General features: G+C 36.4%; 1 protein-coding gene across 19 annotated transcripts in view; it reads right to left on the reverse strand.

Annotated features, from left to right (window-relative positions):
- The window catches only part of DLG2 (discs large MAGUK scaffold protein 2), a 2166992-nt gene that overhangs the window by 593991 nt on the left and 1558224 nt on the right, over positions 1–14777 (reverse strand). For all 19 annotated transcript variants that reach the window (XM_034934113.3, XM_063608698.1, XM_055093779.2 and 16 more), the window contains one exon: positions 9967–10136. In XM_034934113.3, the coding sequence (XP_034790004.1) occupies positions 9967–10136 (170 nt within the window). The remainder of the gene's footprint in view (positions 1–9966; positions 10137–14777) is intronic.

Consider the following 14777-nt stretch of genomic DNA (forward strand, 5'->3'; position numbering starts at 1 on the left):
CTGGTAAGCAATGTGCCAGATGCCTCCAATTTCTTGTACATACAATTTCTGTAAGGAGTGAAAAAAGGTAAGGTGCCAAAACATGGGCTTCACTCATACGGACTCTTCGCAGTTGAAAAATTGTTCAGCTTCCATCTGAGCCATTCCTTTTCCCCTTGCCACATTGCTTTGATGGTTATGATCTACCTTGCACTCCCCACTCATCTCTGCCCCAATTCTTCCCATTTACTACCCAGAACTGGGTCACAGACTGGAGCTTGTACTTTCCTTTTAAGTATCACTTAATGCTTCAAATTTAGCATTGGCCAGGATAGACATCATTACATTAATGACTTAGGGTTAGAATTAGCAGTTTCTTTATCTCCTTAATTTGGGTTGTTGATATTCATCCTTTTCATGCCCTATGGGTTACTTGGCCTGATAATAAAAGAATGAACAAAAAAGGAAGAAATAAAGCACATCAGAAGTTGTTAGAAATGAAAGATTGCTTCTGATTGCATCAATTAGTGATAGCTTTATGGAGAAGTTAACACTGAACTGGCTCTTGGGGGATGGATATGATGTCAGCAGATAGTGGTCACAATAGTAAGAGAAGACATTCAAAGTTGGGAATGAAATGAACAAAGGCTTAGAGGCAGGAAAATATGGCATATGTTTAAGAAATGGTACACAGGGCAGCTCACCTGCATCAGGAGATATGTGAATGGGACAATGAAGAAGAGAAGACTGAAACCAAGTTTTGTGACTGGAGGAGAAAGAGATCATAGAGTGCCTAAAATGCTACTTACTGGCAATGAAAAACTACTGGAGACTTTTTTTTTTTTTTTTTACCAGGGGAGAATCATGAACAGTTTTGAATTTTTGGAAGATTGGTATAGAAGATATGTGTTGGTATGGAAGGGAGGGACCAGCAATGAAGCCTATTATAGTATGCCAGATAAGATATCAAGAAGACAGCCTGCATAAATGTCTTCTTTTGAGAAGTGTCTGTTCATATCCATCGCCCACTTGTTGATGGGGTTGTTTTTTTCTTGTAAATTTGTTGGAGTTCATTGTAGATTCTGGATATTAGCCTTTTGTCAGATGAGTAGATTGCAAAATTTTTCTCCCATTCTGTAGGTTGCCTGTTTACTCTGATGGTAGTTTCTTTTGCTGTGCAGAAGCTCTTTAGTTTAATGAGATCCCATTTGTCAATTTTGACTTTTGTTGCCATTGCTTTTGGTGGTTTAGACATGAAGTCCTTGCCCATGCCTATGTCCTGAATGGTATTGCCTAGGTTTTCTTCTAGGGTTTGTATGGTTTTAGGTCTAACATTTAAGTCTTTAATCCATCTTGAATTAATTTTTGTGTAAGGTGTAAGGAAGGGATCCAGTTTCAGCTTTCTACACATGGCTAGCCAGTTTTCCCAGCACCATTTATTAAACAGGGAATAGTTTCCCCATTTCTTGTTTTTGTCAGGTTTGTCAAGGATCAGATGGTTGTAGATATGCGGCATTATTTCTGAGGGCTCTGTTCTGTTGCATTGGTCTACATCTCTGTTTTGGTACCAGTACCATGCTGTTTTGGTTACTGTAGCCTTGTAGTATAGTTTGAAGCCAGGTAGCAAGATGCCTCCAGCTTTGTTCTTTTGGCTTAGGATTGAGAAGACATTTATGCAGCCAAAAGACACATGAAAAAATGCTCATCATCGCTGGCCATCAGAGAAATGCAAATCAAAATCACAGTGAGATACCATCTCACACCACTTAGAATGGCGATCATTAAAAAGTCAGGAAATAACGGGTGCTGGAGAGGATGTGGAGAAATAGGAACACTTTTACACTGTTGGTGGGACTGTAAACTAGTTCAACCATTGTGGAAGTCAGTGTGGTGATTCCTCAGGGATCTAGAACTAGAAATACCATTTGACCCAGCAATCCCATTACTGGGTATATACCCAAAGGATTATAAATTGTGTTGCTAGAAAGACACATGCACACGTATGTTTATTGTGGCACTATTCACAATAGCAAAGATTTGGAACCAACCCAAATGTCCAACAATGATAGACTGGATTAAGAAAATATGGCACACATACACCACGGAATACTATGCAGCCATCAAAAATGATGAGTTCATGTCCTTTGTAGGGACATGGATGAAGCTGGAAACCATCATTCTCAGCAAACTATCACAAGGACAAAATACCAAACACTGCATGTTCTCAGTCATAGGTGGGAACTGAACAATGAGAACACATGGATACAGGAAGGGGAACATCATACACCGGGACCTGTTGTGGGGTGGGGGAGGGGGGAGGGATAGCATTAGGAGATACACCTAATGTTAAATGACGAGTTACTGGGTGCAGCACACCAACATGGCACATGTATACATATGTAACTAACCTGCACATTGTGCACATGTACCCTAAAACTTAAAGTATAATATAAAAAAAAAGAAAAAGAAAAGAAGACAGGAACGCCATAATAATGGCAGTAGAGATTTTAAAGAGAGGATTAATATTTTGTAAGTGGCTTCCAAAAGGTATGATGCCTGATTTAATAAAGCAGCAAAGAAGAGAGAATCAAAAGGAAAAAAAGGACGTCCAAGGCCTTTTACTGTGGGTGACTAAGACAATCGTTTGAATAAATGGAGAGGTCAAAAGCAGGAGTAGGTCATATGGGTGAGGGGCGAGTGATGGAACCTGGTGCTAAGGAGATATCATAAGGCTAAGTTTTAATATACTTGGAGCTATTTCTGCACATGGCATACCCTGACACAGATGCCCAAACTGGGAAAACCAAAGAAAAATCCTAAACATATATATGCATTTTCATAAAGCATAGAGTTATATGACACATCATAACTCAAACCTGTTAGAAACAAATTTATATAGAGCTAAAGAAAAAATACAGCTGTACATAACATATATGTGCATATACACATAACATAAATATATTTACATATTATATATATGCATACATGCATGCATAAGCCAAATATATATTGGTTCTATCTGGAATCGCTAAATATTAAAAGCTTTTAATAAATAGTCAATTCATTAATTCAACAAATATTCTAGTGCTTTTAAAGGACCTCCCCCCAATTTTTTTAATCTATCCATCTGACAAAGGTCTAATATCCAGAATCTACAAAGAACTTAAACACATTTACAAGAAAAAAAACAACCCCATTAAAAAGTGGGCAAAGGACATGAATAGAACCTTCTCAAAAGAAGACATACATGCAGCCAACGAACATATGAAAAAAAGCTCAACGTCACTGATCATCAGAGAAATGCAAATTAAAACCACAATGAGATACCATCTCACACCAGCTAGAATGGCTATTATTAAAAAGTCAAAAAAAAAAAAAAAAAGACAACAGATGCAGGCAAGGTTGTGGAGAAAATGGAATGCTTTTACACTGTTGGTGGGAGTGTAAATGAGTTTAACCACTGTGGAAGACAGTGTGGAAATGGAATGCTTTTACATTGTTGGTAGGAACATAAATTAGTTTAGCCACTGTGGAAGATAGTCCTCAAAGACCTAAAGGCAGATGTACCATTTGACTCAGCAATCCCACCACAGGGTATATACCCAAAGAAATATAAATCATTCTATTATAAAGATACATGCAGGTGTCTTTTCATTGCAGCACTATTCACAATAGCAAAGACATGGAATGAAAATAAATGCCCATCAAATGACAGACTGGATAAATAAATGTGGTATATATACACCATGGAATACTATGCAGCCATAAAAAAGGAAGGAGATCATGTCCTTTGCAGAGACATAGATGGAATTGGAAGCCATTATCATCAGCAAACTAATGCAGGAACAGAAAGCCAGATACAGCATGTTCTCACTTACAAGTGGCAGCTGAGCAATGAGAATACACGGACACATGGAAGGAAACAACACACACTGGGGCCTGTTGGAGGGGAAGCAGGAGGAAGGGAGAGCATCAGGTACTAGGAAGAATAGCTGTTGGATGCTGGGCTTAATACCTAGGTGATGGGATGATCTGTGTAGCCAACCACCATGGCACACATTTACCTATGTAACAAACCTGCACATCCTGCACATATACCTCTGAACTTAAATTAAAAGTTGAAGGAAAAAAAAGAACCTCTCATAGTATTTTATATTAAATATTATATTAAATACAATCTAATCCTTTAGTCCCTTAGTATTAATGAGTTCTTTGCTACTTTTCTTTATTTCCCCTTCTGCGAAATATGGTAATAAGAGCAAAAAGATTATAAGAATTTATTAAGAATTTACAATTCTTATCCTGAAAATAACTCTATGAATTACATATTTAGATATAACCATTTTGCAGATGCGGAAAGTGAGTCATAAAGTGGTTCATATATTTGTTCTAGGCTCATGGCTGCTTGAAGATATCCAGGAACTTCTCCATTACATATGTGTCTTCTTTAATGACTGAATTATGAACATTATAAGTGTTCATTGGTATAGTAACTTCTACAGTTTGTGCATTTCATAGTTACCATTTTTCCTGTACAAAGCATAAACTTACAATCTTTACTACATTCTCAGTTTACACTGATACAGAGCTCTGTAATGGCAAAAAGTATGTATCTATAGAGATATCAGAGTTTAAAAACATTTTAAAAAATAATGGAGGAGAATTGCTAAAATTTGTCACTACCTAGATTTAATCACTCTTTCAGTTTTTATTAATGAGTAAGGTGGCTAAAATAAAGCTACAAGCAAGACCACCTTTGGATATCAATTAATAAAACTGTGGCTTTCACATTTTTGGTTTTAGAACTTAGCCTTAGACCACCTATATGATTCCTAAGCAACAAGAGCATCTTAAAAGAAGTCATCTAATTTCTCCTGTAGCTTTAGGCTTCTTTGGCCCAGGCCATAGAAACAAACAGTTCTGTACTTGTTTAATTATATATTAATAGCTCCTTGGAAGTTATGATTTAATGTGTTCTTGCGAAAGTCACTAGGAAGCCTTTTATAGTAAATCTATTTCCTGGAAACCCACATACACACTTCAGATTTCCTTCCTTTGCTTGATTTTTGGTTGCTTGGCAAGCCTAAATGGATTTGCCTAATACTTTCTTCCTACATATAATTACCTATTTTTTTCTCAATTGATTGCCCACATGCAGACACCCCAGGTGCTTACAATGACCAAATCTATAACTGTGATGTTAGCAAGGTTTCTACCTATTTTGAGAAAAGACATTCTAAGTCAGAATGAGTATTACCCAAATATCCATTACTGAAATACATGGCTATAAATCACCAATGAGATGATTGATTCTATCTGAGTGTTGGGAAGATTAGCTCTGCTATAAAGACAAAATCACATACATCAAAGGTTATCTCAAATTAGTAATTTTTGCAATAGACCAAATCAATACAGAATACGAAATTGAAAAACTGTAAATTTAATTTGCCACAAATCACTGTTTCACAGAATCTCTTAATGTTTTACCTACAGCATACAAAGGAATAAATCTGTTTATCCTCTATTCTGTGCAAAAACAAACACAATCCCCAAACTGAAAACATTCTTGGCATTAATAATCTATAAAATCTATAAAATAGATTTATTAAATGCATTAACTCTTTAAAATAGCTGAAGTAGCCATATTCATATTTTTTATATTAAAGATTAATAAAAAGTAAAAAAGTCAATTTAAAAATATTTTCCCAAACCCAGATATTTCACAAAATATAGTGAAAAATCAATATGTTAATTTGGCAGGGTTTTTAGACAGACCTTCTCCAGTTCTGCTTCCTTGAGATTTCCTTTTCAGACACATCAGAGGTTCCCTCTGTCCTCAGAGATTCCTTCATAATCTTCCCTACCTCACAAATGGCACCCCAACTAAAAAACTGAACCTCATCCTTGAAACACCACCATCTATTTTACCAATAAATGGCATCAAGATAGCTCAAATCCATTTACTTTTTTCTCCTTCCTCCAAGTAACCCCTAACTGATCTCTGCTCTCACTTCTGCCCTCTTCAATTCATTCGCTTCATAGCAGCCAGAATGAACTTCTAAAAATTACATATTTTATCATGTGTCACTCATGCTTAAAATATCACAATAATTTCCCATTGCATTTCAATATAAACACAAATCTTCAAATATGGTGAACAAAGCTAAGCATGATCTGGCCCTTGCTCATCTCAGCCATATCATTTCATGTAATTAATTTTCATATTATTAGACTCCTAGAAGTTATCAAGATCTTTTCCTACACTATAGCCATCACACTCACATGCCTCTACTTCTATCTGGGATGCTCTCGAGACCCCATTCTTTACCTGGCTAAATGTCTGTTTTAATTTATATTTCAAAGCTTAGCTTAAGTGACACTTGCTTACAGAAGTCTCCTTTGACCCACTGTTTAATTGGCACCCCCTTAACAATCTGTTACATTTATTCCTAGTACTTTTCCCAATTTATATTATAGGTGTTTTCCCCACCAGGCTATCATCTCCTTGAGAGCAAGAATTATCTGAATTTTCTTTGTGAATCTCTATTGTCTGGATCTGTGCCAGGTACATACTAAACAATATGTATTTGTTGAATCATTGAAGGACTACATTAATGTATATCTAGATAACTCTGTATTATATATACATAATTCAATCCAGTTAGCTCAGTTGGCTAGATTTTTGATGCTTACTGTATTGTACCCATGTGCTCAAGGAAGGTCAGATAAACTATGCACATGTTAAGTTTTTTTTTTCTTTTAAAGTTCTGGAATACATGTACAGAATGTGCAGGTTTGTTACATAGATATACATGTACCATGGTGGTTTGCTGCACCTATCAACCAGTCATCTAGGTTTTAAGCCCCGTGTGCATTAGGTATTTGTCCTAATGCTATCCCTCCCCTTCCCCACAACCCCGGAACAGGCCCTGGTGTGTAAAGTTCCCCTCCCTGTGTCCATGTGTTCTCATTGTTCAACTCCCACGACTGAGACCATGTGGTGTTTGGTTTTCTGTTACGGCGTTAGTTTGCTGAAAATTTTAAATCCTCTGGACCATTTTGTCTCTCCTAGTTATGACGAATCACATCTTCCACTTTGTTCCAGTGAAATCATGGCTCAGGCTCCATTATAGAGCTGAGTTCATTTTCTGTTGCATTAAAGGTAGTTGACTTCAAGTGCATCTCTCCCATTTAAACTTTCTGAGGACAGAGACGACATCTCATTTATCTTCACTCCAGGGTGCATAAGAGTTTCCACTGTATGAGTTAAACATTGGTAGGAATTCCCTTTACACATATTGTAATTCAAAAATGAAGAATTATAAGGTGCCAAGTAAAGTTAAGACCACGAGGTATCATCAGAGTTAGTGTAAAATCCAGTTTAAGTATTCAACTTACTCAGATTCAGCACTTGCTGTGTTTATGGTACTAGGAGAGGGATGAGGAATTTAAACAATGACTAAAATAGTTTTTCTGTAAATCAATAAGCTTTATATAGAGAAACAAATCTCCAACAGTGACCTCTGGACAGCGACAGTAGAAAGAAGTATGACTGACTCAGCATAACCGCAACAGGCCCAATAGTTTCACCTCTCTCTACAGGAATTTCGCAAGAGCCTGCTTTTTAGGGATGCAAAGTTATTTCCAACAGTTATCTGGTTCTCCTCATCTCAGTAGACCAAGCTCACTTGTAACCCCATCTCCCATACACTGTATACTTTAATTGGGTTATTGCCTAGGTATACCGAGTTGATTAATACTCACTTCTCCCCATTTCCCCATTCCAGGTCCCACAGCAATTACTGCCCCACTCCGGGCTCAAGGAAGAAAGCAGTTCAGCATGAAGTAAACGAGCTGGAGCCCCAGTGTCAAAAATAAAGATCTAAAATATGTGTTCTTGGTAAAATTAAGTTTTAGTCATCTATAGCCTTTAAGTGCTCTGGATGACCTCCAGCTGCTCAGCTAGCAGAAGGTCTATAAATGCATGATGTTACTTTCTTTGCTGAGTGGTTAAAATTAGTATTTGTCTTAGGGCTATGCTGAATAATTACAGTTAATTGAATTACAGAAATAGCTACATATTATATATATATTTTTAATAGAAATAATGGGTATGGCCATTTTGTTTGGCTTTAAAGCTCCTTGCAATATGATTTTAGTAAATGTGAGGGTTGAAAGTCTTTCATACCACTAGAGACTGTGGCATGAAAATGCTTCACTTTTTTTTCTTTTTACTCAGATTTAGTTCTATGATTTTAACACATTTGAATTTGACCCATGAGGAATCTCTGAATATTTTCATTACATTACCAAACAATTGTTACAAAGTTTAAAACCATATGTAGTAAATAATAGTACAGATAACATGCATATGTAGCTAATTTTGTTGGTCGGTCAGTTTGTGCCAGGCCTTATTCTAAATACTTTTTGTGAATCAACTCATCTAATCCTCACAACATCTCTAGGAGCAAGTACTATTCTTATTTGCACTTTGTAGATGAGAAAATATGGCCCAGAGAGGTTAAGCAATTTGCTCAAGGCCAAACAGCTAGTGAGCTGCAGAGCCAAGGTACTAATCTAGAAACTTTGGGCTGTAGAGTCTGCATCTTAACCACCAGGCTCTATTGCTTACCATGTGCCAGCTATTGGCTAAATGCTTAATCCTCATAAACCCTATGGATTGATGCTACCATTATGATCTCCATTTAATAATGAGGGAGCAGGCCCAACTAAGATGACTCTGCTAGAAAGTGGTTGAACCAGGCTTTTAAACTCAGTCCTGAGATCTTAAATACCACCCACTACTGCCTCCTAGAAGAGATGGTAGGCTTATTTTTTCAATCTCATATAGCATTAGAGATTAAATAGATTTTAAAAAAATGAGAAATGATTTACTCAAAGAGTACAGTGATTATTTGGTCATAATCATCTAAAATATTTAAATAATGTTAAGCTAATTATTAGATTTTTTCCAAAATATTAAATACTATTAAGTTACTACTTAATGTCATCATTCTGAAGAACAGAGTTCAAAGGATTATTCTTAAAAATTAGTATGGGCCAGGTACAGTGGCTCTCACCTGTAATCCCAACACTTTGGGAGGCCAAAGCAGGAGGATTACTTATGACCAGGAGTTCAAGACCAGCCTGGGCAACAAAGCAAGGGTCTGTCTCTACCAAAAAACAAACAAAATAATAATAATAATAATAACAATAATAATAACCACATGCACTAGTGCATGCCTGTAGTCCCAGCTATTTGAGAGGCTGAGATGGGAGGATCACTTGAGCCCAGGAGCTTGAGGCTTCAATGAGTCATGATCCTGCCACTGCACTCTAGCCTGGGCAACAGAGTGAGACCCTGCCTCAAAACAAAACAAAACAAAAAACAAGCAAACAAAAATTAGGGTGGTAATTCATCTGTTTCTGCAACTCCACAGAGTAACTATAATAATTTCAAGAGATACGAGAACATTTCAAAAATATAAATTTTAACTTATTTTGGCTACTGCAAGCATAAAATGTCATGTAATATTGGGTACAACACATAAGAATATAACCAAACTTTAAACATATCACAACATTATAAAAATATAATTGTTATATTAGTACAGATTATTTTAATTTTTATATTACTATTTTGCTAAATGAGAGGATTTACCATTTGTATCTGAAAAGTTAGTATTAATATGCTAGCTAAGTTATCATGACCCAGTAAGATTAAAAATTTATAGAAAAATATAGATGACTGTTAATATTTTTGTTTTTAAGGATGTTTCTACATAAATCTATTCTTTCCTTCTTAACTGAGTTCATATTTAGAGTACTGGTTTCCTTTACCCTTTGTAACCACTACTGTAGGATTTAAAATCTCTTGGTAAGCACTGAATGTCAGAGGTTAAAGAGTTCATCATACGACTATCGTGGCATAAACTTCAGTCAGATGGTTTGTCACTAGTGTCTGTGAGTCATTTATATTTTGATTACCTTTAGGGCCTTTGAACAGTTTGATTTCCACAACGGTCTCCAAAATAGGTCGTCTTCTACGCACATACAGCCGAACGATAGACCCTGCTTCCTTCAGGGCTTCCACCGCTTTACTGTGGGAAACCTCTGACACATCAACCTCATTCACCCGCAAGATACAATCATTGACCCTGCAAGGAAGGAAAAGAGTCAAGATTCAGAAGTGGCTAGCAGGATTTCTTAAAGAATATTATTATGTTTATCTGACCTTAAGAAGTGGGAAAGTAAAGAATCTAAAAAATTTTAAAATATTTAAATTTGGAAGGATGCCTCAAATGAAGGAAATCTAAAAAATGTCAAACTCCTCAAGCCTCTTAGCCTTCTTCCTAACCACTTTTGACCATACTACTGGTCAGTTCCCATCCTAAACTCCAGTCCACTTTGACTGGGACTGCTTACACATATGGCATAGTTAGAAGGGCATGTATTTTAAGGCCTCTGTAAGTTACATCATTATTTTAATTGGTTTGACTGAAAGTTACAATTTGAGTGGTTCTCAGAACTTACCACCATGAACTATATAGACATAACAAATACAATTATTTACAGACTAATTTTCTCAAATTTTTAATTTACTAGTTATAAAAGTAATAAGTCATCATTTTCAAATATCTGAAAAATATAAAAAGGTAGAAGAAAAAATATACTTGACTCAATCATCTAAAATAAACCTATTAGGTTGGGCGCAGTGGCTCATGCCTGTAATCCCAGCACTTTGGGAGGCCAAGGTGGCAGGATCACCTGAGGTCAGGGGTTCGAGACCAGCCTGACCAATATGGTGAAACCCCGTCTCTACCAAAAATACAAAAATTAGCTGGGCATGGTGGTGTGTGACTGTAGTTCAGCTACTTGGGAGGCTGAGAAAAGAGAATTGCTTGAATCCCGAGGGTGGAGGTTGCAGTGAGCCGAGATCACGCCACTATACTCCAGCCTGGGAGACAGAGCGAGACTCCATCTCAAAAAAAGAAAATAATAATAATAATAAATTAAATAAGTCTGTCAGCTTTCTGGCAAATTATCTTCCAGTGTTTCCCCACCCCCCTCTCCACCTCGATTCATCTTATAATATTATAAATACTGAAGTTCAGATTTACAAAGTTCAAGGAGAACCTCAGATAATCCTGTTCCTAGGTGCTTACTTTGAAAACTAAGAACCACAACAAATTCTACATCAAACTTTCCTCTTTTTTTTTTTTCATTTTCACATGGAAAGGAATAATTTGGCATTTCCATAAACCTTTCCAGGTAGTTTAAAGTTATGTGGCCATCGACTCCAAATATATTTTATTTTCATGATAATAATTAGTGATAACATTAATAATGGTTAAGAGCACGGGGCTTGAGATTACAAAAATTTCTTTCCCTCACTCTGTATATCCATTCTAGTGTCCCCAATCTCAGATCACCATGTTGCTCAGAGTCAAAAATGAGGGGCCTCCTTTGCTTGATGCTTCTTTTCCCCCACCACCACGCAGTCAGTTCTACCTGCAAGTATAGCCTCAGTCCATCTAGGTTTCTTCATCTTCATTGCTACCACCCTGGTTGAAATCAACATTGTCTCTCACGTGAACCACCTCCACAAACGCCCACCTAGCCTTCTTGGATTCTCTCTTGTTACCTTTCAACCCATTCACTACACAGTGGCCAGGGTACAGTGAACATGGTTGGTTTGCTTACTCAACTTGCATTCCCCACTTCCTCCTTCCAAACAGTGTCCCGTTTTGTTCAGGGGATCTTTCCTTAGCAAATATTTGTTGAATGTGTGAAAGAATAAGACTAAGTTCAATGATTGGGCCCTCCATTTCCTAAGTTTGTAACCATAGTTAATTTCCTTAGCCTCTCTAAGCCTTATTATATTCTCATCTGTAAATTGGATATAATAGTAATATCTATCAGGAAGCCTTTTGGGGAAGATTAAATGAGATAAAGCACATATAAGCACTTAGTACATACTCTCTTATGTAATGAACACCTAATAAATGTTTGTTATTGATAACAGTGCAATATTTGTTGATTTATAATATTCTCAACTATTGGATACTCCCTATAACTTTGTGGAATAAAACTTATTATCTACATTATAGAAATGAGAAGACTTCCAAGTGATTAAGTCCTCTGCTTAAAGCTGTCAGCAATTTGAGCAGAGATTGGATTTGATTTCAGGTCTTCCTATTTCAAAATTTGAGCTTTTCCCTCTTAGGACCACATACATCTAATGTGATGAATAGTTTCATGTATGTTGTGTATAACAATTCAAAATGATGACTACAATGATAATATTATATGAAAAGTATGGGAAGAATTTTGTATCTGTTTTTGTGCATAACTTTTCTATACCTGTTTAGTTATAGGAACTCTTGCCTCAGTAAGAACACAGAGCAGTCTCAAAATCTTGAGATGGAATATTTCACTTCCTAAGATTCGGCAATGTCATTTCATCATAACAGATGCTATGGCTTTAATAGACTTACACATACATTTCCTCTCTGATTGACAAAAAAAAAAAAAAGGGAAACTACCAATTAAAATAGTTTTGAGAATGTAGGCATCATGGGTGCCAGCTGCCCTGCAGCAGCTGGTCCTTTGAGAGTGGGTAATTTTGCCATCTCATGATAATACAAAACATAATGTTTACCATCACTCTATGCTCAGAATACTAATTATATCTTAAAACACTGCTTTTCATAGAAGGGAGTGGCTGACATTTAAAAAAAATTCTGGAGGCTATATATATCTATTCAAACTCTATTTTTTTCCTTTTGTATACAGTGGGATCCTTAATTGTCAATTGCTGGTGTGAGAAAATCATAGCCTAAATCAGATGTTCATTCCTGAATATGTGGATCAAGTAGGCAGCTTTAGGACTAGCAGTCAGGAGGCCTGGATTTGAGTCTCAGTTCTTCATCATCTGTGGGACCACGGTGAGGCCACTTTACTTTTTTGAACTTCAGTATCCCATAAAAGGAGAGAGACTATGTCCAGAGTCAGTGAGAGCAGTAACTGTACTGTATAGTACTGTACAGGAGAGTACCCATAGCTGATGTGTGGAGATGTGTACATTGTAACCTACCATAGATCTGAAAGTTCTTGCTATTGAGTGGATCAAAGATGTGCTCAAGTATTTGTTGAAATGTGAACAGAACGGAAATTTAAACTTTTAAAGGACATACTATGTACAATATCAGCCAGTCATTTCACTTATTTGTTCTTACTTAAACAATTTATAAAGTATGGATCCCATTTTAAAGACAGTGGAATTTTACTGACAAGGTCAAAGCGTTGGTGAAAACAGGGACATAATTTTTTCTAGAGCTTCTACTGATACAAAGATACTCAGACACTCAGAGTTGATTGTTTTAATTTTTTTTTTTAATGGTGGTGTTTGTAGGGGAGGTGGGGTAGTTTACATTCAAATTCTCAAAATAGAGAGGAAAGTATGTCAGGCCAAACTAGGGCACTCAACTTCCCTTCCTCCCAGAAACTTGAAATAGATTTTGGCTAGAGGGTCATAGCTATTTAAAATTAATTTGCTCTCTTTACCAGTAGATAAACTTTGTGAGTAAAGCCACCAACTGTATTCATTTTGAAGCATGTAAGTATATAATTAGCTTCAAAGTCAAGGAATACTTTGTCACAGTAACAAATGCAGGCTTTATCATATTTCTGAGGGACATTGTTTTATGAAGCCGTGAGTTCAAGACCAGCCTGAGCATCAAAAGCGATACTCCATCTCTAAAAAACAAAATGTTGTTTACATATACAGACTTACTCTCCAATCTCACTCTACCAATCTAATTAAGTTGACAGTTTCACTCTTAGTACTTGATGTTATACACGTAAGTCTACAGTATTCATCTGCAGCAATTTCACGTTGTAAACCAGAATTGTCTGTAATATCCGCAGATTAATTTTAATATTCTTTCTAGAATTTCCTTTAGAAATTTTGGTGCATTCCTTGCCAAAAATATTTTAGAAACAAAAAGGATAGTCTATCGTTAGCCCGTATTCAAAGAGTCACATCTAAATTTTGCACTAAATCAAGTATTTTCTAAAATGGTATAGCATCACTGAAAAGTAAAATAATATTTAGTGGGTTATTTGTTCTACTTTGACAATATAATTTAAAGTAACAGGTAATATCTACTCTCTCAAGGTACTAAAATATTTTCTGCAGTGTGGCTATTCCTCAGGGATCTAGAACTAGGAATACCATTTGACCCAGCCATCCCATTACTGGGTATATACCCAAAGGATTATAAATCATGCTGCTATAAAGACACATGCACACATATGTTTATTGTGGCACTATTCACAATAGCAAAGACTTGGAACCAACCCAAATGTCCATCAATGATAGACTGGATTAAGAAAATATGGCACATATACACCATGGAATACTGTGCAGCCATAAAAAATGATGAGCTCATGTCCTTTGTAGGGACATGGATGAAGCTGGAAACCATCAATCTCAGCAAACTATCGCAAGGACAAAAAACCAAACACTGCATGATCTCACTCATAGGTGGGAATTGAACAATGAGAACACATGGACAGAGGAAGGGGAACATCATACACCGGGGCCTGTTGTGGGGTGGGGGGCTGGGGGAGGGATAGCATTAGGAGATCTACCTAATGTAAATGATGAGTTAATGCGTACAGCACACCAACATAGCACATGAATACATGTGTAACAAACCTGCACGTTGTGCACATGTACCCTAGAACTTAAAGTATAATAAGAATATATATATATAACAAAAAAATTTTTCCGC

The sequence above is a fragment of the Pan paniscus genome, chromosome 9 (assembly GCF_029289425.2).
Source record: "Pan paniscus chromosome 9, NHGRI_mPanPan1-v2.0_pri, whole genome shotgun sequence".
Taxonomy (NCBI): domain Eukaryota; kingdom Metazoa; phylum Chordata; class Mammalia; order Primates; family Hominidae; genus Pan; species Pan paniscus.